Source organism: Alexandromys fortis, unplaced genomic scaffold, assembly GCF_014885135.2.
Source record: "Alexandromys fortis isolate MF-2015 unplaced genomic scaffold, M_Fortis_MF-2015_v1.1 scaffold_16, whole genome shotgun sequence".
In the NCBI taxonomy this organism is placed as follows: domain Eukaryota; kingdom Metazoa; phylum Chordata; class Mammalia; order Rodentia; family Cricetidae; genus Alexandromys; species Alexandromys fortis.
Window position 1 is genome coordinate 16,942,209 of NW_026067893.1, and position 27,741 is coordinate 16,969,949.

Consider the following 27,741-nt stretch of genomic DNA (forward strand, 5'->3'; position numbering starts at 1 on the left):
TTGGATTGTACCATGAGTAGCTGGAGGGGCAGAAGCACTCATTCTTGGCTTGTGTTTCAGGGTGGGGGTGTTAATGCTCCCTCTGTGGATCTCGGCACCTGCTCCCCTGCTGGGCTGGATGCAAAGCCCCCCAGCTGCAGCAAGGTACCCAGTGAGGACTTGATAGGCATCCAGCCCCTTCACTCCAAATACACACGAAGTCTAAATAGGTTGCAATCACAGTTCAAGACAAAACCACTCCACCACACAGTGCAGTCACAGCGCAGGCACCCCCTCCCAGAGGCCTGCTGTCTGCGAACGCTGTCCTGCTGAGTTCGGTCATGTGTTTTCCTCTGGTTTCACGCACAGCTTGTAAACTTGAATAACTGTTATCTATTAAAAATTTATAACCATTCTAGTAGATGTTACCTGGTGATAGTGACTTGCATTTCACCACAAACAAACAAAACAGGAACTCCTGTAAATCAAGGAGCCACAGCACGCGCGAGGTAGTTGGGCTCTCCTGCTCGGGTAAGTAAGGAATAGCACCCACAAAAGGGCAGATTTCACACACAACCAGGTTCAAGAAAACTAGAGGCTGGGAAGGACCCGGCAGAAGTGCAAGAACACCTAGGTCCTGTCTCATCTTCAGCAAGTTTGTTCTCTATGGGGCCTCAGCTTCCCTTTCTGTAAATCTATGGGGAATGCCTTTCGCTAAGCAGAAAGGCCTCGGAAAGCAGTGTCACTGGCACGCTGCAGGTGCCTCTACTGGCCTTCCTTATGCCAGGGAGAATGTGGCACCGCACCCCAGCATCCGCAGCTCGCCAGGACGGTGACCAGCAAGAGCAGTGGCCTCCGGGGCAAGGGCAATGCCAAGCAAGACCAATGCCAGACCGGGGCGGGGCTCGAACCTGCACGACACGCCCCGGTCATGCGGCTGGGTCACGTGGTTACACCCGGAAGCGCGCTGCTGGCTGGCTACATGCTGGACGCTGAGAGCCGCGGATCTGGTATGTTGACATCGCGGGTGTCCGAGAGCCTCCCTGGGTCGCCCCTCGGTGGGCACCTCTGCCGCTCAGGCCTCCAAGCCCGGAGAGGCACGGGGGTCCCTGGGAACAGCATCAGTCTCACGCTCTTTCGGAGGATGCGCCACAAGCCAGGCCTTAGCCCCTGGTCACCGTGAAATTTGGAGAGTCGGGGAGGGGGCGTGAGGATTTGAGAGTGACATTGCTGAAGTGCTAAGGAAGCAGCTCCTGGGCGGAGCCCCGTGACGCGGTGCTAAGTGGCACTGGCAGAGAGACTCCGTCCTAGGCTGGCTGTTCCTGTCGGAGCATCACCGGCTCTAGTCCCCACCCCTCCCCTCCAGCCCTCACTGGACTGTGGTAGACAGGACAGAGGCCACAGGGGCAGTTTGCTGTGGTCCGGGTGGTAAAGCGGATGCAGGAGAGTTTCTCATTGGCCCTTCTCCAAGTTCCCTCTTTTTAGAGCAAGATATAAGAACAGAAGTTAGAAAGTGAGGTTTGCAGCCTTTGAAGATCATTACTCTAGCAGTAAAGCCTGATGCCCACCAAGAAGCATGCCCGTGTTTCCAGGAAGTTGTCCTCGAGGCCAAGTCTGAGGGTGGTGCAGCCAGGCTCAGAGTTTCTTTGCAGAAGATGCTGAACCCCCAGGAGCGAACCTTCCTCTTTGGCTTCAGATTCTTCTTGCCTTTTAATCAAAACAGGGAGGATTCTGGAGTGAGTTTGTTTCTCCTGCCATTTGAAGCTGGGAAATAAGAATGACATCCAAACACCTTTATTATTATTATTATTGTTATTTATTTTTGTTATTATTATTATTATGTATACAATATTCTGTCTGTGTGTATGCCTGCAGGCCAGAAGAGGGCACCAGACCTAATTACAGATGGTTGTGAGCCACCATGTGGTTGCTGGGAATTGAACTCAAACACCATTCTTATCCCTAAACTGAGCCTATGCGCTGAGGTTATGATCCGACAGGTTCCGGGTGACTCTCCCTGAAACCGTAGGAAGGCCCAGGAGGAAGGTGCAGCAAGGATCTTGGTCTCCTTGTGTCTTGGGTTCCTTGGTCTCCCAGTGGGAGTTTAAAGCTCAGACTTGAATGTGACGTGGGAAAGCCAAACCGGAACCAAACCCTGATGCTTTTTTGTTAGTCTATGGCACCTTCCAGTCCCCCGCTCCTATCGCTGGCTCTCAGCAAGCTCCCTGGGGCTGCTCAGGGACACTGAGTGTTTGAGGGGCACTGAGTATAGAACAGACCTCTCCTGCAGCAGAGGAGGTGGGAACTAGTAAGGATGTCATCGACACTTGCTCCACATAAAGGGCTGTCCAAGCTCATGGTTCCCACCGTGGGTTGCCCTAAAGCTTGTCCACCCTCAGGAACAGGCTGTGGTGGGGACCAGCGTCTCTGCGCACGTTCACACCCTCTCTGCCTTAAGCATTTGCAGCACCAAGGATGCTCTGCTCTTCCCTGAATTGGCCAGAATCTAGCTGCGTGGGAACTCTGCTGTATTCCTCGCCAAGGTAAATGATCTTCCTCTCCTGGGGTTGGCGTGGGGGGGGGCGGATAGAAAGGTGGGCAGCACCAACTCTGGGGCTGTGGAAAGCAGAATGAGGGTAGTGGATTGAACCACTGTGGGCTTTGTCCAGCTTCTCTTACCCACCTACCTTCCCTGGCCCCAATCCTGATGCCACTACTTCGTTAGGGTGTAGCGAAACCCCAGAATGGCTCTCGCGGCGGTGGCTGGCTTTCAGCAGAGGGCTCCGTGAATGTCCCGCGGGCTGCGGCTCCTACGCAGGCTGAACTCACACACGTGCGTGACCTTCGCTCTTGCTGCTCCCTGGAAGATGAAGTGCGTGTTGGTGGCCACGGAGGGCGCGGAGGTGCTCTTCTACTGGACAGATGAGGAGTTTGAGGAGAGCCTCAGGCTGAAGTTCAGGCAGTCAGGGGATGAGGAGGAGGAGGTAAGTGCAGGATGGGCTGTCTCAGGAAGGAGTGGGAGAGGAGCCATGCAAAGCCACCTGAGGGAAGGAGCCTACAGAGCCTCCTCCTGGCCCGGCTATCAGGAGGGCTGAGTTGCCTTTTCATGTTCTCAGAACTGTGATTTCATGCCTCACCAGAGGTCTAGGCCAGTGCGGGGAAAGGAGGCCAATTTTAGCTGCACATCAGGGAAACCTGATAGCGGGCTCTCTACCCCAAAAGCTTGGCATCCGCATAAGCCATGCGTTCGTAACAGCTCTATTAAGATATACTAGACTTAAAGTATACAATTTAATGTGTCTATATCTGTGATTCAGTCACAAATACTGAACTGCCTGCCATGCCAAAAGTTGTAAGCCCTTTTTGACTGCCTTAAGCACCAGAAAGCACCCTGCTGTCCGGATGAGTGTGTTTTATAGACTTATCTAGAAGATTCACACACTGTGTGTGTGTGTTTCGTTTGGGCTGGCTCTTTTCACTCAGCATGATTCTTTGTTGTGTCTTCATCCATCTTAGCATCTCGCAGTCACTTAGTCCTCTCCTTTCTGTGCAGCGTCCCATCATATCCGTGGGCCACAATTCCCTTCTTCTTTCCCTTCTTGGTGGACATTTAGCCATTTCCAGCTTTTGGTTACATAAACACATTGGCTGTGAACATACATCTTCATGTGGGTTGAGACTCGGTGGGTGTTTTTTGGTTTTATGTGTATGGGTGTTTTGCCTGCATGTGTATCTGTGCACCTTGTGCATGCTTTGCCCACTGAGGCCAGAAGAGGGACTCAGATTAGAATTGGAGTTACAGATGACTCTGAGTTGTCATGCGGGTGCTAAGACTAGAAACCAGATCCTCTGCTAAAACAGCAAATGCTCTTAACAGCTGAGCCATCTCTCCATGTAGGTGGAGACTGCTTGTTCATTTCCCAGCCGCCCAGACCCAGGCCCAAATAATCATGCAGAAACTATATTAGTTACAACACTGTTTGGCCAATAGCTTATGCATATTTCTAGATAACTCTTACATCTTAAATTAACCCATTTCTATTCATCTGTGAATCACCACAAGACTGTAGCCTACCAGTAAGGTTCTGACTGGTGGCTGGCAGCTGGTGGCTTTCTCCTTTGGCAGCTACATGGCGTACCTTTGACTCTGCCGATTTTCTCTCTATACCTCTGTTTGGATTTCCTGCCTGGCTTTACTAAGCCACTGACTGAAACAGCTTCTTTAATAACTAATAGTAACAAAACATATTCATAGCATATTCCAGCCCCTGTACTCCTTAAGAAACCCCCTAGCTCTGGGGCTAGAGAGATGGCTCAGCAGTTAAGAGCACTGGCTGCTCTTTCAGAGGACTTGTGTTCAATTCCTAGCACCCACCCACATGGCAGCTCACAAGTGTCTGTAACTCCAAGATCTGACACCCTCACACAGACATACACCCTCACACAGACATACATTCAGGCAAAACACCAATGCACATAAAAGGAAAAAGAAAAACACCCAGCTCTCCACAGAAGAGGTATCTACCATTTTATATCCCACCAGCCACTGCCCAGGGCCTGGCTGATACTTGCTATTCATTCTTTTTAATTTTAGCCAGTTTGATAGATGTTGGTTAGAATCCCATATGTTATTTTTCATCCTTTGGTGACTAATAACTCTGGGAAGCTTTTCATGTGCTACTTTGCCATATAGTTCCTCATATTTGATCTATGTAATCAGACTTTCCTTGTCCTAAATAACGACATGAAGACATTATTAATTATGAAATCTTGGCCTTAGTTTAGGCTTGTGGTTTTTGTTTGTTTGATTGGTTGGTTGGTTGGCTTTTGCGGGGGGGGGGGGGGGGGGGGGGTTTGTTTGTTTAATTTGTTTTTTGGTTTTAGTTTTGATTTTTCAAGACAGGGCTTCTCTATGCAACAGTCCTGGCTATCCTAGAACTCACTCTGTAGATCCGCCTGCCTCTGCCTGCCCAGTGCTGGGATTACATGTGTGCGCCACCACCCAGTGCTCAGGCTTGTTTCTAATTAACTCTTATAACTTAACCCATTTCTATTAATCTATATCCTGTCATGTACTGCTTCTTCTATCCATCCTGCTTCTTCTGTATCTCCTGGAGCCTTCCCTGCACCTGGGTTATCTCCTCCCTCCTCTCTCTTCACAGAAGTCCCACCTATACTTCCTGCCTGGCTATTGGCCATTCAGCTCTTTAGTAAACGAATCACAGCAATACACCTTCACACAGCGTACAAATAACCCACAACAGATCAGTTTTCTCAAGTTGTTCTTATTGAGTTTTTATAACTTCTTACATAGTTTGAACATGTCTTTAATTAGACCTCTTTTGCAAACATTTCCTCTCAGGCTCTTAAGAGGCCTTAAAAGAGGGCTGTCTTCTGGGGGTGGCCTTGGTAATACTCTCACCAGCATCATCCTGAACTGGAGTTGTGCAGAGAAGAGGACGGATGAGGGAAGAGCTCTTAGCTAGAACCACCACATCTAGAAGCAGTTACAGCTGTACCCAGGGATCCGTGTGTGTGTGTGTGTCTGGGCAGGTGCTTTTGTGTGCTGTGCACAAAGTTCATTCCACAACATCTGAACTTTCTAAATGTCCTAAAGGAGAACATGTGGTTAAAAGTATAACTAGTGAATATGGTAGAAATGGCAGAAAAAATTCCTCTTGAATGTAGAATTGTTGAGCCGTGTCTGGGCAGTGTGAGTTAATTCCTGTTGCTAGGCTGACTATGGAGGGGCCGAGGGAGGCTCGTGGGGTGAGAACTGCAGTGCTGCGCTGTGCTGAGATTGACATCCTGAGAACCGCTGCCGCACCTCTGCCATAGGTGCATCTTCAGTACTCCATAGGAATGCACTTATCGAGCAGGAACACGCTTCTTCATGTTTTAGTATGCAGATCTGATGATAAACCTAGAAATGCTGTACTTAGTATGCTCCATTGCTTTGTGTTTCCCTGTAAGCTGGGCATTGAGGGAATGCAGAATTTTAATGGTAACCTCGCCAGTACTTCTGTCTAGAGGCCGGCTGCCATTTTTGTCTTCTATGAGATTTTTGTTACCAAGGAAGACAGGATTACAGTTTTGTCTGACAGACTGAGATGGCGTGGTGTATACTTAGTCATCAAATACTCATGTAGTGTGGGGCTTTTAGTTGGTGAATATTCACAATGTGAGGAGAGCGTGGTACATGCTGTATGAGCTCCATCACCTAAATGTATGCACACTGGCAGGGTCTAGGACACGTCGGGCTGAGCTGCTTGTGATGGGGTTTTTGGCTTCTCGTTTTGTTTCCTATAATGCTCATACTATAAAATAAGTAAAAGCTTCTTTTGAAAGCTTTTAAAGAGAGGGGGAGAGAGAGTACCTTCAAAGAGCACACGTTTTTATTTCTGATAGCACAATCTTCCATTTTTGCAATTACTGATTATGCCTTTGTTGACACATCTAAGAAATCTTTGCCTGACTTAAGATCACAAAGAATTTTCCCCATGTCTTCTGGAATTTGTATAGTGTAGGGTTTGGTTTGGTTTGGGAGTTTGTTGTTTTATTGTTGTTTATCTTTTATGTGTTTGTGTGTGTGCATGCACATGTGTGCTCATGCCACAGCCCCTTTGTGCTGCTCAGAGGACAACTTGGAAAGTCGATCTTTCTACCATCCTGGGAATGAAACTCGGGTCGTTAGGCTTGGTAACAAGCATCTTTATCTACTGAAGCAGCTCCAGCCCCTACCTATTTCTGTTCAGATAAGATCTCACTAGGTACAGCCTCTAACCTGCAATCCTCCTGCCTCTGCCTCCCAAGTTCTGGGATTACAGACACGCACCTCCATGGCATATTTAGCTTTGAATTTCATATTAGACCCAATGAACCTTTTTGCACTTGAATGTATGACTGAGAGCTTCTCTGTATATGGACATACGGATAGTTTATTTAAAATCACTCAGAAATGGCTACCATAGTCTCTTATTTAATTCCCATCCTGCCTTCACAAGAGTCATTTATTTTGCAATTTTTCATTTATTTTGGAATAATTTTTTTATTAGAGGTGTGATGATGTCCTGGCAACACAAGCTAACTGCTCCCCAGAGCCAGGGATGAGGCTAAAGCCTGGCTGAGCTGTCGCCCTTCACTGATCCCTTCTCCCTCACCATCAATGGCCAGTGCCTTGTCCTTTGTTAAGAGAGATCACGGGCATTCGGACGGTTTTCTAAATTAAAATCCAGTCCTGTCTCTTTCCTTTTTAAAAGTTAACACATCTAATCTTTAAGATTTTATGAGAAATATTTCCCCAAGCAGTGGTGGCGCACGCCTTTAATCCCAGCACTTGGGAGGCAGAGGCAGGTGGATCTCAGTGAGTTCGAGGTCAGCCTGGTCTACCAAGTGTTGTTCCAAAACAACCAGGATTACACAGAGAAACCCTGTCTCAAAAAAAGTCAGAAGAAAAAAAAGAAAAGAAATATTTCAGTTCTTTCTCCTAATTAAAACCTGGTACAAGAACAAAGTCCCGAGTTTTCAGTTCCTAAGGAGCTAGGAACACGTCCTCAAGTTCTGTTTGTGTGCATAACACACTTAGTTTCTGCTGAATAACGTTATTAGAGGGGCCTGAGAGCGCAGAGTCGTTTCTGAATAGCTAACAAGCCCATCACCGGGCTCCATTAGCTCCTAACTCCCTGCTTTGGGTCTTCACCTTTTCTATAGCAGAGATCAACCACACTCACAGCTTTATCTCTTGATTTTTTTTCACTTCATTTTATCAAATCATTTTTGCATTTTGCTATGAACCCAAAAGCAAAATGCAATAATATAATGAACCATTATATTCTTATATATGGATAAATATATCTTCACTGAACTATTTCTCTAAATATAAAGATATTCTATACATATGTCTACACATACACACTCACATATATACATTATATATGTATATGTATATATATATCCTAGATAGCTGTTGCTGTGTAAAAATAATCTATATTTGTGATTGAACTTTATCCAATTATTTGATACAGTTATATCTAAATATAAAATTGAATTAAAAGCCATTCAAAAACATGTCCACACTTTACAATTTATCAAGTAATATACAAGAATATTCCTTTACACTCTATATATATTGAAAACTTTTGGTCTCCTTCCACCACAAAATATTCTCAGTAGAAACATCTACTCCCTGTAGGGTGAGTTACTGCACTCAGTCTAGATTATTTTACTGATAATCCTTCAATATAATCCGTAACAGTTAAGGAAGGCAATAGGACTTGAATAAATTGCAAGCAAGTGTTCCTACCTATGCCGGGGGACAGTCATTTAACAAATACTGAGAGCCCTTTCAGCATACACTCTGTGTCAGAGGGATTTCCCATGTTGTTGGAACAGTGATATTTTAAGTAGCTGTATGGATTCTTCTCCTTAGCTAAGAACCTCAGAAACTTTCTTCTGCAACCTCTTTGCATGACAGAATTTTTTACGTGCTCCCTGGTGTATATGTGTAAAATAAATGTGGAATCAGACAATTGCTGATAATAGATCATTTTTTAAAAAATTGAACAATTTATTTGTATACATATAAATTCACTAATGAAAGAGGAAAGCAACGTTAAACACTAATGACATGAGTGTACTTATTTATTTTTACAAAGGACCACAGCATGGGGCTGGAGAGATGACTCAGTGTTAAGACCATTAACTGCTCCTTTCAAGATCTGAGTTCAGGTCCAGCATCCACAGGGGCAGTTCATATCCACTTGTAATTCCAGCCCCGGGTATCTGCTGCCCTCTTTAGCCTCGGCAAGCACCTACATGCGTTCTCTCTCTCTCTCTCTGTCCCCCCCCATACACACACACACACACACACACACACACACACACAAATTTAAAATAAAATGAATCTTTTTAAAAAACTAATTAAACTTTCCTGTGCTGTTTGGGATTGCAGCACATAAAGCATCTTCAATATTTCTGAGCTGATTGATATTTTGATTTTATAATTGTAGATGCCGAGAACAACACTTTACCTAGACATTAGCACAAAATAGTAGAAGTATGTTTATTGCCATTTTAACTCTGCCTAAAACCAAATCAAAATTTATCTAGTTATTTTTATGAAATTAAAGTCAATCACTCCAATATCTATTTTTAAAATTAAATATTCTAACACAATACAGTATGAGGTAGACTAATTTATTATATGCGCAGGAGTGGCAATAAGAAATATTTAGTCTTTGTCCTCCGTCAGTAAATCATTATGTTTCTATAAAAACAGAAAATTGTTGTGTACAGTAAAGAAAAAAAAAACTAAAATCCCTAATATACACTAGCCTCGAATCTGCACTGGGGTGTTTAAAGGCTGTGTTCGTTGGTGTTTCATGGCGTGGTGGCATGAGACACAGAGAGCAGGCTGGTGTGTGAGGACCAGAGCTGCCTTTGACCCTTTATGCTTTTTATTTTTAATTAATTTTGATAGTTGTACATTCAGAACCTTGTTACTGTTGCCAGATGTTTTGTAACCCGTTTATTTGGTTAGTCAAGTCTGCGTGACCTCCAGTCTAAGAAACTGTGGCTTAGATGTACTTATTTAGCTATCTCTCTGGGATTGGTCATTTCTCGGTTTTCCCTGTTTGGGATTTCAGATTGCTGTTGTGAACGTGCTTGTTCACATGTTTGTTTTCTGGGAATAAAGTCCCCGAGGTAGTCCAGGACTACAAATGGCGTAGACGTTAATGTGTCTAAGAGACTTCCTTAGAGTCTCGGATCTCTCAATTAGATTCTATGGGGGGAAATGTGGCTCAGTGTCTTGCAGGTTTGTCCAACCTTCTGGCCTCGTGACAAGATAGTATGTGCCAAGTTCATGTTTGATAAGCCATGCAATTGAATTGCAAAGGAAAAGAAAATTCACCCAAACTACCCTCATGTTTTAAGTAAATTTGTGGCTCTGTATCGGGCACTCGTAGCTTCTCTTTGGGTACATGTGGCCCAAGACTGCAGTCAGACATGCCTACTTGAATGTTCCCTTCTGAGTTTGAACCCTGAGCCACACAGTCACTAGCCTGAGCCCACCCTCTTTGTCACCACACAAGGTCTGGAGCAATCTCTCCTCCTGCCTTTCCCATCAGGGCTGTAGTGCCCCCTCAGACAGGTCTAACACTGTGAGTATCTTGCTCGAAGGCCTTGTTTGTTCCTTCATCCCCAGTATCTGGCACACTTTCAGACTTGTCCAAGCTATGAATGTGTCCCACCTTGTTTGTAGACATCATGACAGTGTCAAAATGTCAGTGACATTCCTGCAGGGTAGGCAGTGTCCGAATGTCAGGCGGTGACATTCCTGCAGGGTAGGCAGTGTCCAAATGTCAGGCATCCCCGCAGGGTAGGCAGTGTCCAAATGTCAGGCATCCCCACAGGGTAGGCAGTGTCCGAATGTCAGGCATCCCCGCAGGGTAGGCAGTGTCCGAATGTCAGGCATCCCCACAGGGTAGGCAGTGTCCGAATGTCAGGCATCCCCACAGGGTAGGCAGTGTCCAAATGTCAGGCATCCCCACAGGGTAGGCATTGCTCTGTCTGCTCCCTCGCAGCTCCCTGCCCTGGAGGACCAGCTCAGCACCCTCCTGGCCCCAGTCATCATCTCCTCCATGACGATGCTGGAGAAGCTCTCAGACACATACACCAGCTTCTCCACAGAAAATGGCAACCACCTCTATGTCCTGCATCTGGTAAGTGCATGGCCCTGCAGCCCTCAGTGCACCCACAGTCCACTTCTGTCCAGTCCTTGGGAGCCCGGGTGCCTCTTTCCTGCTTTAGACTGTACAGCTCTTTAGGAAGCAGAATCTACAGCTTAAGGAGAGTCCTCTGGGCCTTGCCCTCCCCTTATTTATCTTCTGAGACCTGGAAGGCCAAGGGAGTCCCCAGGGGACCACCTGACCCTGGTGACTGCCCACAGTTTGGAGAATGCCTGTTCATCGCCATCAGTGGAGACCGCAGTGAGAGCGAGGGGGACCTCCGGAGGAAGCTGTGTGTGCTCAAGTACCTGTTCGAGGTGCACTTCGGGCTGGTGACTGTGGAAGGCCAGCTCATCCGGAAGGAGTGAGTCACTGGTCTCATCAGGTCCTCTACTGAGTCAGGCCATAAAAGCAGAGCCCAGAAGGGCCTTGGCGACCCATCCACTCTGATTTCCTTTTGAGAATGGGGAAACTGGGCAGACTTTAGACAACCTCCCCAGCGCCACCTAGCGTGTTAGTGGCAGCATCCCAGCTCACAGCCTCTCTGTGCACTGCTGGCCTCACCGTAGGTGTCTGATGCTGACCCGGGACAGGGTCTTTGGATCGGGGCTAGAGATGACCCCTTTCCACTGACCCCTGCTCTCCCTGGCTCTTTCCCAGGCTTCGCCCCCCTGACCTAGAGCAGCGTGCCCGAGTGTGGAAGCACTTCCAGAGACTTCTGGGGACATACAGCCACCTGCGGGAACAGGAGCAGGGCTTTGCTGTGGAGGTGACTCGGACCCGGGGGTGTCAGGTCACCAGAGGTGCCCAGCTGCAAGACCATGTTCTGACCATAGTGGGAAAGAGGATAGGTGGACCCCAAAATTGTCCTGTTGTTCTTTCTGCCCAAGGTACTCCAGTGCACCTTCCCATAGTGGGCAACTAGATTCTGGGTGAGAGTTTCAGGCCAATATTTGGGGTCATGATAAATCACAGAACCTTCTGAAAATGGCCTCTTTGACCTCATTCATCCCAGGAAAAACTACATTGAGCTTAAACTAGAAGGGACAGTGAGCAGAAAAAGGAGGCAAGGCAGGTGGCTTTGGTCAGTCATCCTCTCCACGCCCTCGAGGGCAAACACAGGATCAGGGTCCTCTGTGGATCTCACTCATGACATTTGTCAGAGTGATCATGAAGGGCAAGGCATCATCACCCACCAGATTCTTGTTCAGCTGAGTTGGAACAGGTGCTGTAGAGTTTCAGCTCTAACAAGTACCCAGTGATGATACTGTGCAGTCTCATTATTCTTTGAAAACTATTAAATTAGAGGGTGGGTGAGTGTGTCTGTTTCTCTCTGTGTGTGTGTGTGTGTGTGTGTGTGTGTGTGTGTGTGTGTGTGTGTGTGTAAAATGTGCTCATAGTTAAAGACAGTCAGATATACAAGAAACTCAGCTACCATAAGTGAGAGTCAGGACATCAGGCAATCAATTCCCAACAGATTTGGATACCAGGGAGTTGGAATTATAGATCAAATACAAAACAAAACTTCTGAAGACGGGGCTCAGGTAAAGAACACTGACTGCTCTTCCAAGGTCCTGAGTTCATTTCCCATTAACCACATGGTGACTCACAACAATGGGATCTGCTGCCCTCTTCCGGCATGCAGCATACATGCAGTCAGAACACTGTATACATAAGAAATAAATAAATCTTTTTAAAAACTGGAGATATGGCCGGGAGGTGGTGGCGCACGCCTTTAATCCCAGCACTCGGGGGGCAGAGGCAGGTGGATCTCTGTGAGTTCGAGGCCAGCCTGGTCTAGAAGAGCTAGACAGGAACCAAAAAGCTACAGAGAAACCCTGTCTTGAAAATAAAAAAAAAAAAAAAAAATTGAAGATATGGAAAGTAACACCACAAATAGAAATTGTAAAAGATTCCAAAATGGCCAGGCAGATTTAGAAAAGAACTCTCGCAGGGCTGTAGATGTGAAAGCTGACTGGTGAAACAGTTTGGGCTATGCTGAAGAGCAAGTGAGACTTGACAGAAGAGAGTTCGTGAACTGAAAGTGGATCCGAAAGCATTCCTCCTTCAGCCCCTCTCATTCCCTCTGCCAAGAAAAGGACCATCTGTGTGCCAGAAGAAGGTCCACACTGTGATGCCTAAAGATACACCCTGCTCTTGAGAGGAAACCAAACATACGTACACTCTGAACAAACAGCAGAGTGACATGGTGCCATATTACCCTCTCCACTAAAGTCTGTGGCAGCAAAAAGATGGTGTGTCCAGCTCTTGCTTAGGCAAGGCTGCTGTAGGAAGAGGCCTGATGCAGTTAGGATGAAATCCAAACCCCTCCCCAAACCCACCAGACCGGGAGGCTCTGTCATGTCCGTCTGGACGACCTCCCTCACTATTCAGCGGTGACATGTCTCAGGAACCCTCGTGTCTAGTTCGGCATAATGTCCTCATAGCTCTTGAATATCTGAGATGCAGCTGGTCCAGACCCAGCTCTGATGAGTGTGTAATATAACCAGGCTTTGATAAAGACACAACAATCTGATGAAAAAATGCCTTTGTACTAAAGCATTTATATTATGTCGATAATATTTTGTGAAAATCTTTTCACTTTTTTACATTTGTTTGTGTGTGTGTATGTATGTGTGAGTGTGGGCAGATGCACGGGTGCCATCCCATGCTAGTGGAGATCAGAGGTCAGGAGTCAGTTCTCTCCTCCCACTGTGGGGCTCCCAGAGGCCAAACTTGGGTTATCAGATTGTCAGCAGGCGTGTTTATCTGCCGAGCCATCTTGCCAGCCCTGAGAAAAGTTTCAACTGTTCATACTTCCTTCTTCGTTTGGACAGAACTTCTCCAGACTACCTACCTGTTCAGCCCATGCCTTTGTAGCCACTGCCTTCTGCTTCTTCCCTGCTCTGTCTGTCATGCTTTCTGGTTCCTTCGCTACCAGTTTAAAAGTCATCTCCTCAGGGACATTTCTTCGAACACTATGTCAGTGGGTCTCGGCTGTCTCTCCCTAGTTCATTGTCACGTGTTCCTGGCTGGCACATGCTACGGTTGATTTTCCGTGTTTCCTGTACGTTGTTTTCCTCTGTTAGGGCCTGGAGCCACACAGGCTTGGCATCGCCCATCTTAGTCTCCCGGCTTCTCATGCCTGGCATCTAGCGTTTAGTGCCCAATGGGCAGAGGGAATGGAGCCTCCAGCACGGGCTGACACACTGACATGCTGTCCTTTGCTGCCAATCCCTGGCTAGGCAGTGGAGCGGCTGATTCACCCCCAGCTCTGTGAACTGAGCATCGAGACGCTTGAGCGACATGTGGTTCAGGCTGTCAACTCCAGCCCCGAGCGGGGCAGCGAGGAGGCCCTGCATGCCTTCCTGCTTGTGCACTGCAAGCTGCTGGCTTTCTACTCCAGGTAACCCCGGGGCCCTGACCTTAACCAGAACCCTCCCAGACCCTTGTCTGCAGGATCTTGACAGCCCAGACCTGTCCCAGGCTCGGGTCTCAGACCTCATCCCAACTCCCTTCTTGGGGTTGGTTCTAACCAACACTTAGAGTCTACTGCTAATTTTTGTTTATATATGTAAAACTTTGATTTTAATAGTTGATAGGCTAATCTTTAAGCCACATGCTCTCAGGCTGCCCTGCCCTGTCTCTGCAGCCACGGTGCAAGCACCCTGCGCCCGGCAGACCTCCTGGCGCTTATTCTTCTCGTTCAGGACCTCCAGCCCACCCAAGACTCCACAGAAGAGGATGACAGTGACGACTACGGCCCTCAGGTCTCAGGGCAGCACAAGGAGAAGGGGGGGTGGCATTTGTCCTCCGACTCTAAGATGGAAGGCGACTTCTGGAAGGGGCGGTCTGGAGGTTGTGCAGATCTGGGGAGTCGGTCCTGTTCGATGCTTGGATCTTCCCCTTAGTGGTGTGAGCCGAGCACTCCAGCCTTGCCATCTTTAGAGCCTGGAGTTCCTTCTCTGTGCAGTGGGGAAACCGGGAACATGGTGGTGTCATTTATGCAGGGACCTAAGTGGTAAAGGAGACAGGCCACATAGAGCCTAGCATCTTATTAGCTTTGCCACGTGATTGTGTCATTAGCGGCACCAGGTTGTGCTGGTTCAGATACCAACATGTCAGAATGTCCAGGATCAGAGTACCCTGGACAGCTGGAGGGCCATGTCCCCAGGCGCGCTCACAGAGCATGGTAGGGGGAGGGCTTCTGTAAAGAGCTGGGAGGCAGAGCTGTGGGAGCAGCCAGATCAGCCTCGCATTACCTTGGTGTTCTCACAGTCTTTCCCCCAGAGGAGACCCCTGAGCAGCCAAAACATCCCAGTGCAGCAGGTTAGAAGCCAGAGCACCTCAGGGCCCACCAGGAGTTCTGAGGAGACGGTACGTGCTGGGTACTGGGAGGAAAGAGGGCAGCCCCATCTTGCCTCCGTCCAGGCCAGGCCTTTCCAACTTTCCCCGGGAGAGCAGACTCGGCCGAAGCAGCTGGAAGAAGCCACCTGGCCTTTGGCCCTCATCTAGTGTGACATCTTTCCCAGGACACAGACAGCATCTCCTTCACTGAGGAGTACTTTACACCTGCTCCGTCCCCAGGCGAGCAGAGTTCAGGTGAAGCCCATGGAACGGGTGGGTGGCATCATGGGGCAGAAGCCAGTCCACAGCCTAGAGAATGTGTCTTGGGAGTTAGTGTGTCCTCGCCGCTTCTGAAAGGCTAAGCACACACTCTGAGTGGTATTACTCAGCTCTGCGGGCAGCCCTGCCCCTCAACCCCAGCTTGAATCCAAACACTGCTAAGATCGTGCAAATGCCCTCCAAAGCTCTGTGTACTTCACTTACAACTGCATCTGTGTGTTTTCTCTGCCTCCTCTCTCTTCATTATAATTAATATTTAAGTTAGTAAGTTAAACAATGGACCACTTGGGTTCAAACACATTTTAGAGTGTAAATATCCAGTTTCAGTGGATTTTTTTTTAACCTTACCTGTTTTTCCAAGATCTGTGAGTAAGTAGTAAAAATGTACTGTTAACACTGTTAACACTATTAATATTCAAATTGACATTTAAATGCACAGCATTGCTTAGAGGAGGAGATAAGACAAAAGCTAGGCTGTCACCATCACCAGGAAAGAACCGAGGTCTTAGGATAAAAGGAGAGACCCTATGGCTCACCCATAGGACAGAAGGCTGGCTTTGCGGAAGGGACACACTGGGGACTGTGGCTGTGTACCTTCCCTGGACCAGAGCCTCTCAGCCCTGCTGCACTTAGCAGCCCTAGCCAGCTTTAGCACAGCTGAGTCAGTGCTCAGACCTGGACACAGGTGAGCCCTGTGTGCCTTGAAGGGGACCTGTGGTGTGCGCTGAACCGGAAAGTGATTCCAGCCCCACCTGCAGCTGGGCTCCCCCGGGCTCTTCCCAAGCCACCTAAGCGGAGCTTGTGCGAAGATTCTGGCTTAATTAGGCCAAGCTGTGCAGGGTTTTCTTACAAAGGACCCCAAGTGATTGTCACGTATGGTTAAAGTTGCTCACAATGAGTTAGGTGTTCCGGGGCCTTAGTTAGGTCTGGACTGGGCTTCAGGGCACCTGGGAGACCCAGAGGTTACAGAATGATTCATATGCTTGAGCTTGTTTGGGGTGGGGGGGTCCCTAACCTTCAGCTTCACTAATTATCCCATGACCTACAGTGTGTTTGCAGGCCTTGCATGGCCTTGGCCTTCACGGCACACCACCTTACCATCTTTCCCTGTCCATCATGACCCTCCCCGGTACCACCATCACCCCCTGTCTGGGTGGACAGGTTTGTATGCCTCAGTGACGGTCATGATGTTCTGGCGAGCACAGCACTCCCAGCTTATAAATGGAGCAAGTGCGTCCCTGGGTCCCAACCACCTGATTTACAAATGGATGGCTGCTGTGCGAGTCATTTGTAAACGGGAGTGCCAACACGCCCGGGCATTATGCATAGCTCTGAAGCATGGCCACCCGAGAGGGGAGGGCGCTTATAAATGAGGGTTATTTGCAGTGAAGTGCAAGAGAGGATAATACTACAAACATGCAATATTTCAAATACATAGTAGCTTCAATAGGCTGGCAAGCTCCGCAGGATGGAAATCAAGCTCAGTTCCCTGCACACAATAGGTGCTCAGCCAGCTTGCTGTGTGAATAACTGAGCGGGGTGGGGGTGGGGTTGAAGGAACAGAGAGGAGAAGCGAGGAGGCAAGGAGGGGCTGGAGGACAAGGGAGGGTCTGAGGAATGTGCCCCACACCAGATCCTGCCAGTTCCAGCAGGAAATTTCTGTCCCTGTTGCTTTTACCCTGGAGTTGGCACTGGGGAACTCTGAGGTAGTAGCTTTCTGGGGCTACAGCCACAGGAAATGGCCTTGCCATGCCCAGTGCTGTGGGCTAAATGACTTGACCCCCTAAACTGCAGGTGTGGGAGATGGGACCGTGTCTATAGTTGTGTTCTCATTTGTGGCAGGTAGCATGCTCTGGCTGGATGGTGGCACCCCACCCACCGCTGCTCTTCGGGTGAGTCTCGGGCACCTCTGCTCTGGGATGCCGAGGACTGGGGTTTCCCTTCTGGGTGACCCCACCAGCCAGTGCTGCACCACTGCCTCCTTCCAGCTCCCTAGTGCAGCTCAGCGTGGAAGCAGGGCTGGGGAGAGCAGGGTAGATGGCCTCCCCCACGTTCTTGGAAATGAAAGTCCAACTTAAGTTTTAAATATTAAAAAAATCGAAGTCTAGATATCTTTCTTATTTTTAGATGTGAGAAATAACCAAAGTCAAGTACGGAAGAGACTGGGTGTCACTCATTCCCCCCTCAAAGATGGAGAATGTTCTAGGGCTCTCTTTCTAGTCATTTGTTATTTTGCACACACGCACACACACACACTCTCTCACACACACACTGCATGACGATGTGTGCATGCTGTGTGCATTTTTTTCCTTCACACTTGGCACCCACTGTACTTCATCTTCCTTTCTACTGAGGCATTCTTCTGTCTCCACAGGGCCCTTCAGCTCATGGGGGTGCTTGGAGATCCATCCATTCGCATGTTACTGTCTGTTCAGCAGCTCCCAGAACAATCAGCCTATGGCTCCCACTTTCTGTTGTTGTATATAACTAGAATGACGTCCTTACAGAGAAATGTTTGTGGTAGCTCTAATGATTTCTTTAATTCTCTAAAAGATTTCTTTGGCACGCAGAGCCCCTGTGTCCCCCACCTCAGGCTGGAGTCCTGTTCATACAGTTATTTTATGCCTCAGTTTCCCCAGTATGGAGGGCCGTTGGAATGTTCTGAGGGTGACTGAAATGCCAAGCATGTTAAAGTTCCTTCCACTCCCTGAAGGCAGAGCTTTCCCCACCCAGCTCTGTCTCTTCAGATGGCCCCTGACTACCCACCCAGCCCCCACACCTCCCCCACCCGTCATGGCATCCAATCCTGATTGGACAGAACAGCCCGGTGGAAGCTAAGAGGCAGATAGCAGAGAGAACGGGAGCTGCTAGGGCACCTTCAGCAGCATGGAGACCTCATGAGTGGATTGTCGGGAAGCTAGGCGTGTTTGTTCCTTGTGACTTACATATAGGTTGGGCAAGAAACAAAAGCGATGGGTAGGTGGGCCCAAGTTATAGAGGAGCCTGGACCTTTCTTCTTCCACCACACTGACAGGACTTCCTCCTCCACAGACGGCTGAGGTCGCCCTCCAGGGGCTAGTGCCACCCTCCCCAGAAACTCCCTGCCCCAGAAGGATCTTCCTGGATGCCAATGTAAAAGAAAACTACTGTCCCCTAGTGCCACACACCATGTACTGCCTGCCCCTGTGGCCGGGCATCACCATGGTGCTGCTGACCAAGGTACCGAGCTGCAGTCAGTTTCACCCTGGCAACTTTCGGGACCTGCTTGGTTGCCCCACTCCATCCTGGCATCCACTCTCCCTGGCAGAGCTCCAGCACTTCACTGGCCCTGGTCCTGTACCAACTGCTAGATGGTTTCTCCCTGCTGGAGAAGAAGCTGAAGGAGGGTCAGGAGCCCGGAAGTGCCCTGCGGTCCCAGCCCTTCGTTGGAGACCTGCGCCAGAAGATGGACAAGTTTATCAAGAATCGAGTTGGGCAGGAGATTCAGGTAGGACCCGGATGCTACATGTACCAGGCTTCAGAGAAGAGACAGGACAGGCAATGGGCCCAGTTCACCTTCACCCCCAGTTAGATGAGGGGCACATAGCTCTGGTTCCCATCCATGTCTGCCTCAGTCTATGGCCCTAGTTGCCTCATTAAATGCTAAAAACCAAATAGCTGGACTTGACATTTTTAGAACCCCTTTAGAGAAATTTGGCAGAACTCGAATTGTAATCTCAGTGCTTTAGACAGGGCACGGGCTTGCTTAGATAGTCGTTCTGTAGCCAAGAGTGGCCAGCCCGTGAGCAGTGGAGCCAGAACCTGCCCATCATGGGGCCCACTCCCAGCTGGCCTCATGGAGAGTAGGACCGCGTGGAGACCAAGCCCGGAGCGTGTAGGAAGCTCGGTGACCAGGCCATCACGGACGCCCATCAAGGCCCTCCTGTGGCAGAGTTCTGGAACAGAACTTGTCAGTGGGCAGCACGGTATCCTAGGTGCCCTGGATATCATGGTACCTTGCCAGCGGGCATCACAGTGTCCTAGGTACCCTGAGCATCATGGTGGCTTGTCATTGAACAGCATGGTATCCTAGGTGCCCTGGGCATCGTGGTGTCTCACAAATGTTACAGTGCTGACTTCTCACTTTGGAGAGAGTCAGCCAGGAATCCCTTGAGGCTATCCCAACCCATCTTCAGGCCTCCTGCAACACCCACTTCTCTTCAGTCCCCCAGCTTGTTGTGCTCCTCTGAAGCACTCACCTAGTCCCTCTGATGGGCACATGTCTGTGCCTGTCGAGGCCACGTGACCTTCACTTCATGCCCTGCTAAGTGATTGCCCATAAGGCCAGATTTGACGGCAGGAAGGCAGGTGTACCTGGAGCATCAGGATGTAGGCGGGGTCTCCCTTGGACCTCCCTGCAGAACACGGCCCGGAACAGACCTGTTACCCTTCTTTACAGAGCTCCTGGCTGGAGTTTAAGACCAAGGCCTTTTCTAGAAGTGAAGCAGGATCATCCTGGGAGTGAGTAACCACACTGGAGAGAAGGGGAGCTGTTCAGAGGTGGCTGCTGGCCCCCCAGGCCCTGGGGTCAGAAGATAAAGGAGTTACAAATGGCGGAAAGGGAGTGCCGGAGAGCTGGGGCTAGACCATGGGAGGTTGGAGAGGAATTGAAGGCCAGGGACATGAGAACCTAACACGAGACAGAGGTCTCGGCTGTACCCGGTGCAGCACTGAGCCGGTACCACCTGAGGCAAGTCACATTCCCACTTAGCAGAATGGTGTGGTTCAAGGAGATGCTGTGTGGTAAAGAACGCCACTAGGGAAAGCCCGGCAGCTGCCTCCAGTGCCATAAGGGTGTGTCGCCAGAGGCTCTGTGTTTCTCTCCCTGGCGTCACTGCCCAGGCTGCTCCAGGCCTGTGCAAAGCTGAAGCGACAACTGTGTGCCATCTACCGGCTCAGCTTCCTGGCCACTGCCCCCAGCAGGGGAGGCCCACACCTGCCCCAGCACCTGCAGGACCAAGTCCAGAAACTCATGAAGTAAGTACAGGTGGCCTACACGAGGGAGCAGGAGGTGGCCAGGGCACTGCACAGCCACCTAGCTCCAGTCTCCTCCCTCTCCAGAGAGCGACTCCTGGACTGGAAGGATTTCCTGTTGGTGAAGAGCCGGAGGAACGTCACCATGGTGTCATATCCTCTGCCTGCCTCAGCTAGCCCGAGAAAGCCCGGAGTTTCCGGGGTGCAAGACCCCAGGGGAAGCTAGATGTGTTTTCTCCTGCCCTGGCGCCCCATGTTCCCATCTATAGCGATAGCCCACGGCTGAAATCTCAGAATCCCTGCAGCTCCAGGGTTATCAGAGAAGTCTTCAGGGACCTTTGTGTCCATGTTTTCCACCCAGCAGAACGTCACTCCTGTTCCATGAGGGCCAGGATAGTCTCCTTGCTTTGAGAGCTCCGTGGATGGTCACAGGGCAGAAGCAAGCAAAAGCTCTAGGAAGGCCCACCGTAAATATGTGTCCTGTTTCCAAGATGCACATCTGTGCATTCTAGGAACTAGTTTTGTTTATAATGGTCTTCAGGAAGGCTGAAACAACTTTTCTTGTGGCTGTCTCTTGCATTTTTGTCTTAAGCAGGAGGAGGAAGCACAAGGCCCCCTACCCATAAGCCACTGCCCTTCCATGGAAGTCTGTTTCCAACTCCTCAGGTGAGGGGTGGGCAGTCAGCCAAGTGGCTGTGTTCACACACCAGCCTCAAGGTATGTGCTGCTGCTGGAAAGCACAGCTGTGAACATGGCATCTTCCCTCCCGGAGAGTGCAGATTATATTAAACCTGCAGGTGCCGAGAACCTGGATGCAAGGAGGGGTGAGAGCTGAGGGAAAGGGAAATGAGATCCCTGGGCCTTAGTGGAGGCAGAAGCTGCTTGTGTTAAGGAGCAGCGTGGTCCCCTAAGCCTCACCTGTGTAGATCTGAAACCCCATGACCAGGGACAAGGCACCCCCACTGTCTCCACTGTTGCTGGCATTTAAGCCCCTTAACTCCGGCCTTCACCTATCTAGAGGACTTCCCAGGCCTGGTGCACTTCATCTATGTGGACCGCACAACTGGGCAGATGGTGGCCCCTTCTCTCAGCAGCAGCGAAAAAATGTCTTCTGAATTGGGCAAGGGGCCCCTGGCTGCCTTTGTCAAAGCCAAGGTAACTGCTGCTTGTCAGGGCAGGTCACTGAGGTCTGACCCCTGACCCAGGAGAAATAAGCCATTCTGGTCTCTGTGGCGCTAATCGCTTTGAGCGTAGCTCTGCTGTGCTCACCCATTACCCGTGCATCTGCCTACATCTGCCGTGAGCTCCTTAGGCCCAGCAGCTTATCCTCCTACCCAGAGAGCCTCGGTGCATGTTGGCAGCCGCTCCGGATGTACTTCGGCATGCCTAGCATCTACAGTGCCTGAACCAGGTCAGCACCCAACATAAGTGAGTGCTCAGACAGGATCTTTTGAGTCGGCCGAACTGGAAAGAACACCAGGGCAACCAATGTGGGCAACAGAATTCTGTGACGAGTCTTTGTCCCACCAACCAGCACCCAAATAATGACACAGACTTCTTATTGATTATGAAAACTCAGCCTATAGCTTTGGCTTGTTCCAAACCAGCTCTTATAACTTAACCCCTTTATATTAATCTACGTTCTATCATGTGGCATTACCTCCTTTCCATCTGGTACCTCCTGTTTCCTCTCCCTGTCTCCTGGCATCTCCTGTATGCCTGGATTCCTCCTCCTCTTCCTTTTCCTTTCTCTTCCCAGAAATACCGCCTGTACCTCCTGCCTAGCTATGGGCTGTTCAGCTTTTTATTACACGAATCATATCAGCACATCTTCACACAGTATACAGATATCCCACAATACAAGTTAGCCAGTGGTGGTGCACACCTTTAATTCCAGCACTCGGGAGGCAGAGGCAGGCGGATCTCTGTGAGTTTGAGGTCAGTGTGGTCTGGAAGAGCTAGTTCCAGGACAGGCTCCAAAGCTACAGAGAAACCCTGTCTCGGGGGGAAAAAAATCCTACAACACAATTTGATTTCTTTAATTTTGTCACGCTATCTATGGGCCCCAAGACTCGTGTACTGAGCCAGCACTCTGCCCCTGAGCTACACCCACAGTGTAAAACTGGGTGATTTCTGCTAAGGAAGCATCTTTCTTTGTTCTTCTGATTTAACTGACTCTTCTTCATGACAGACTGGTAGGGTTTTTTTTGTTTTTGTTTTTGTTTTTTTTTTTTCTTCTTGAAGGAAGGGGAAACCTCTGCCATTCCTAGAAGGCCGTATTATATTTTGTCCACGTGAAGTGTGTCATGGTAGGTAAGTAAGCTGGAGATGGGAGGCCAGCACTGTGAAGCCGTCCCTGTTCTTGCCGGCTGTGTGCTCTTGGCATGGTTTAGTGACATTTCAGTTCCTTTTTAGTTCAAATACCTGTTATGAAGGAGAAGATACTGTTTCCCACGTAATATTAGTGAGAAGGGTGCGGGTCACTAAACACGGATGACCTCACAGAGCAGGGACCACGCCTGCTGTGCAGAGCAAGGCCCCCTTCCTCACCTGCCACCAGTTCCTCTGCATCCCGCGCTGGCCCAGTGGGGACTCAGCCATTGATCTTCACTGCCTCCTCAGGTTTATGCCAGCGCTGCCCCTCTGCAGGAGCCGGGCTGTGCCACACATTCTGACCTCACACTGTCAGGTGCAGCTCCTCCTGCTGGCTCTCCATGCCTCACCTCGACCATTCCAAGATTTCCCATCACGCAGATGTAGCATAATTCACAAAGCCATTCCCTGCTGGGTGAACCTTTAGATGGTCTCCAGACGGTCACTCTTAGAAATGATTTGTGAACACACCTGTGCATACGCCTAAGTCCTCGGCATGGATCCCCAGAAATGCAAGTACCAAGTCGGACGGGAGCTATTAGATTTATCTCTTGGAGTTGTCGGGTTGTGTTTCTGGAGTTTGGAGCTGGCTCCTGTGTCTGTTGCAGATTTAATTAGATAGTACATTATGGTCAAGTGCAAAGTAAACCCCACATCTCCTCCACTGAGGCTTCTGACAGAATGGGGCATTTCCCAGCCCTGGCATTACATGGGCAAGCCTAGGAGAGAAGACCTTCCCTCAGACTGCTCCTAGGCAACCTAGGGACCTAAAGCAGGAAGCCCCTCAGGGCCACTGTTTCCAGCTATCCCAGTGTGAGCCTACATTTGGGCCTCACCTCTGATGGATGACGCCACAGCTCAGGGCTCACTGCACATTTAAGTGTACTTCCCAGTGCCTCTGGCATAGAACCTGTGCCATTGCCACCCAGTCCTGCAGGCCAGGGCGAGTGGGTTTATTCACAACCTTCTGGTCCATTTTCTGGGCCATGTGTATAGTAAAGTTGCACGAAGCCCTTCCATAGAACTGGAGGTTTCTCGTCCCTCCCGGCCCCACAGCCGCTTTTAAAATAACCACTCAGAGGCTTCATATTAATTCAAACTGTTTGGCCTATTAGCTCAGGCTTGTCATTAGCTAGTTCTTACAACTTAACCCATTTTTATTCTATATTTTCTTCCCTGGCAGCTGCTGGCATCTCCCTGACTCTGTCTTCTTTTCCCCTTTATCTCTGCTTGGATTTCCCACCTGGCTCTATTCTGCCTGGCTATTGGCAAAATCAGCTTCTTTATTAACCAAGGGTAATGAAACATTCACAGCATACAGAAGGGCACCCCACATCACTTCCACATGTATTTTATCCCCACAGCAGCTGGAGGGAGAGCCCTTCTGACATTCGTCCTGTGATTTGCCTCCACTACCTCTGAGAAGTCCTGAACTCCCAGGAACTCCTTGGCTCTGGCCTTTGCTTTTCCATCCGGAGGCCATGGCCAAGAGAGTGGTACTAAGCAATCTCCTCTTCCCCAGGTCTGGGCTCTGGTGCAGTTGGCACGGAGGTACCTGCAGAAGGGCTGCACCACACTGCTGTTCCAGGAAGGGGACTTCCGCTGCTCTTACTTCCTGTGGTTCGAGAATGACATGGTGGGTTTGCCCAGCCTGTGGGCAGGACGGTCCTGAGAGCTGTCCACTGCTCTGAACGCTTGGATGCCTTTCTTCTGCATTCTTCCATCTGTCTGTCTCATCTCCTCTTGTCCCTGGCGAGCAGCAGGTAGGCACAGCACAGGGGCCCAGGGCTGACTAGGTAGATGGGAGCCGATGGGAAGCTTTCCCTGTTCTGAAAAGGCGCTTTGCCCTGATAATATCATTACTGCTTCAGTAATGTCAACTGCCGTGACCCCCGCTATCTGGGAGACCCAGGTTCAAAGCAGCTGGCCAGCCTGCTCAGGGGTTGCTTCTAGCAGGGATCAGGTGTCTAACTGGCCTGTGCAGTACGTAGACCTCACCACCACATGGTACCAGGCCACTGGAACCTGCTGCCTCTCCCTTCTCCGCCCTCTTTCTTTCCCTCTCCTCCTTCTTAATGCTTCCTCTCACTTCCTGACAGTTATCCAAGGATCACGCCTCCTTGCCTCAGTTTCTCTTGTCCTCCTATTTTTGTACCCTTCCTGGATCTTGTTCTCTTCTCCCCACTCACTGGGGTAACAACTCAACCTTACTGTAGTGTGATGTAGTTTCTTCATGTGTCCCTCACAGCCTGGGGAATGATGGGGATAGGTTTTGTTGACCCATTGTACAGATGGGGACACACTGCTGTTTTGGAGATAAACACCATGGCTAGGTCAATAAAATTCAGATGATGGAGCTAGGGCTCTTCTAAGTGCCCCCCCCCAAGTGCCAGAGCTTCTAGGGACAAGGAGTTGGTGACTAGCATGGCCCCACAAGGCAGTGGGGTGCAACAGAGCTGTGGGAGGCCACTCAGAAGTGTCCCTGACCCCTGCTGAGCTATCTCCCAATGGGGCAGGCCTCATGGTGCCACCTGAGCCTCTCTGGGAGACTCTGTAGGCACCATGATTGTGCCTGGCACAGTGCGCATGCTTTACAGAGCTTCTGTTTCTCCCCTGCCTCATCCCGCCCAAAGAATTCCCATTTCTTCCAAAGCAGAGACTTGGGGTCTTTTGAGAATCCTTTGCTTCTCAAGACCCTGAAAGAACACCCCACCTCAGGTCACTCCCCCTGGGCCTCTCTGAGCTCCTTAGTAATCCAGCTCCACCTGCTTGTAGCAAAAGCTACAAAGTGTGGTCAGAGTTGAGCATTAGACCACACTCCGATGTGTAAGGTGATGGTGGCTGTCTACCTCCCAGACAAGGTAAAAAGGTACAGACGCTGTCCCCAGCATGGGACACACACACAGCATAGGGCGGCACACACAAGTAGGGCACACAGTCGGACCCTGCCAGGGCTCTACCTCTCACATCTCCCTCGAGCCCACCTTCTGCTCCTTCTCCTCCCACAGGGCTGCAAGCTGCAGATGATCGAGGTGCCTGTCCTATCTGATGACTCAGTCCCCATTGGGGTTCTGGGGGGTGACTACTACAGGTGAGCCTGACACCTCTAGAGCCCCATTTGCCCCAGGTGTTGGTGGCGAAGGCTCACATTCCCCATGGGCAATAGCCTTTACAAGAGTGAGCAGCTACCCTGATAACAGAAACCTGGGGGGAATTCCACATGGAGAGAGGAGCCCCCCAGAAGCACACTCAAGTCCTTAATGTGCTGCTGCTGGTACAGTCTTGACTGCATGGGACCTCAGTAGGGACCCCAAGCTACTAATACCACTACTACATGCACGTATGTGTGCGCACATGTGCGCGCGCACACACACACAAACTTTAGCTAAAACACCACTGTTCAAGGACAGAGAACCCAAGAGAGGGACTGTGTCCCTAGGTAGAGCTGGAGCTTGGGAGCCATAGGTGATGTCACAGTCTAGGTCATTCTGTGAGAACCGTGGGGTGGGCACTTTGAGGATGGCCTTGCCTGAGTCCTGCCCTATATCTTGCAGGAAGCTCCTGCGTTACTACAGCAAGAGCCACCCCTCGGAACCCATCCGGTGCTACGAGCTCCTGACCTTGCACCTGTCGGTCATCCCCACTGACCTGCTGGTGCAGCAGGCCAGCCAGCTGGCCCGGCGCCTGGGGGAGGCCTCCCGGGTGATTCTGCCCTAGGTGAAGGGTGCTGTCCTCTGCCTGATCCCTAGCAACCTTGCTTGTAGGTATTGCCCACAGCTATGCCTCCTCCCATCCCCAGCAGCCCTGGTCTCCCACAGGCCCCTGCTGATGCTCCCACACGGGTTCTGAGCAAGCCTTCTCTGAAGGGAGGGGATGCCGCGCTTCTGCTGACCTCCAACACTGCAATCAGAGATGGTGAGCTGCCTCTCTGGGTGCCCAGGATGGCACCTGTTAGTGAGGGAGCTGTTAGTGCTCAGGCGGTGTGAAGCCACCCTCTTTCTGCCATTCTGAGTGGGGGAGCTGTTTCCTACTCCAAATAAAAGGCGCTCCCACCAGCTGGCCAAGCTTGGCTACCTCAACCTGCAACTCTGGGGGAATCCTGTTTCTTCACATTTGACCTGGTAACACCTACCTCTCAGGGTGGTCAGGAGGTACACGGAGTAGGTGCTCAATAAATGTCTGTTCTCATCATTATCCAAGCCATATGTGCCTGTGTTTCTTGCCTTTCTGATGACATGGAGAATCCCATGCTAAGTCCTACCCTGCCCAAGCCTGTTCTCCCCTGCCATGGGGCAGTGATTCTGAGATCTGTGACCACCTGGAGATTCCCATTCCCTTGGCCAACATGAAGACTGGGCTCTGCTGGTCTTCACACATTCCTAGGAAAGCAGTATGTCCAGAGAACTTCCCAGGGGGTACAGCCCTCCCTTCTAAATAAGAGGTACCTACTTTAGGGTAGATACAAGGACTGGACACCACCAGAATGTTGGGGCACAATCCTGGTCCTCTCAGACCAAGAGGCAATGCTTGGATGGAGGGCAATTCATGGCAGAGATGAGGATCCACTCTGGAAAGTGAGGGTGCCCTGCACTGTGAAAAGGGGCGTGTGCCCTGGTGAGCACAAGCCCAGCCTCAGGCCAGTCTTGGGCTGAAACTCCTGCAGTGAAAAGCTGGTATGTAGGGATCAGCGTTGGGGACAATAGGCACAGAATAAAACCCTCCAAAGGTGACAGAAGCACTGTCAACAGGGACGACTCTTTTATGATCCTCCTTAATACCATGCTTCTGAAAGGCTGCAAAAAGGAAAGCATCAAATATTAAAAAAAAAAAAAAAAAGAACCTTGCCTACAGCCCACCACCATTTAGAATGTCCACGTTATTGGAGAGCAGGTTGTATATGTGTGCTTGAGACCAGAGAGCAACCTTGGGAGTTGTTCCCTAGATGCCATCCACCTTGTATTTTGAGACTTGTCTCTCACTTGGTCTAGAACTCACAGAAAGCTAGGTTGGCTGACCTACCTGT

General features: G+C 49.9%; 1 protein-coding gene across 3 annotated transcripts; it reads left to right on the top strand.

The window, feature by feature from the left end:
• Positions 1–922: 922 nt before the first annotated feature.
• Hps1 (HPS1 biogenesis of lysosomal organelles complex 3 subunit 1) lies at positions 923–26,912 on the top strand. 3 transcript variants are annotated; one of them, XM_050147680.1, is made up of 20 exons: positions 923–989; positions 2,438–2,522; positions 2,705–2,963; positions 10,563–10,700; positions 10,928–11,070; positions 11,367–11,475; positions 13,952–14,112; positions 14,359–14,476; positions 14,985–15,083; positions 15,239–15,308; positions 17,175–17,224; positions 18,384–18,551; positions 18,640–18,819; positions 19,771–19,832; positions 20,214–20,348; positions 20,433–20,497; positions 21,355–21,500; positions 24,241–24,354; positions 25,727–25,809; positions 26,273–26,912. In XM_050147680.1, exons 3-20 carry the CDS (start codon positions 2,769–2,771, stop codon positions 26,433–26,435), a joined length of 2,199 nt encoding a protein of 732 aa, XP_050003637.1. In that variant the 5' UTR covers positions 923–989; positions 2,438–2,522; positions 2,705–2,768; the 3' UTR covers positions 26,436–26,912. The 3 variants fall into 3 exon arrangements, with proteins under 3 accessions (XP_050003637.1, XP_050003654.1, XP_050003644.1); XM_050147697.1 differs by lacking the exons at positions 18,640–18,819; positions 19,771–19,832; positions 20,214–20,348; ... (3 more) ...; positions 25,727–25,809; positions 26,273–26,912 and having other exon boundaries at positions 17,179–17,224; positions 18,384–18,545; XM_050147687.1 differs by lacking the exons at positions 923–989; positions 2,438–2,522; positions 2,705–2,963; ... (4 more) ...; positions 14,359–14,476; positions 14,985–15,083 and having other exon boundaries at positions 15,193–15,308; positions 17,179–17,224.
• The last annotated feature ends 829 nt before the right edge of the window (positions 26,913–27,741 follow it).

Bases quoted from the DNA above. Each gene is read 5' to 3' on its own strand.
- Hps1 (XM_050147680.1), top strand. From the start codon at position 2,769: ATGTCCCGCGGGCTGCGGCTCCTACGCAGGCTGAACTCACACACGTGC. The intron at 11,071-11,366 runs GTGAGTCACTGG...GCTCTTTCCCAG, and splicing joins GGCCAGCTCATCCGGAAGGA to GCTTCGCCCCCCTGACCTAG. The intron at 14,477-14,984 runs GTCTCAGGGCAG...GTGTTCTCACAG, and splicing joins GTGACGACTACGGCCCTCAG to TCTTTCCCCCAGAGGAGACC.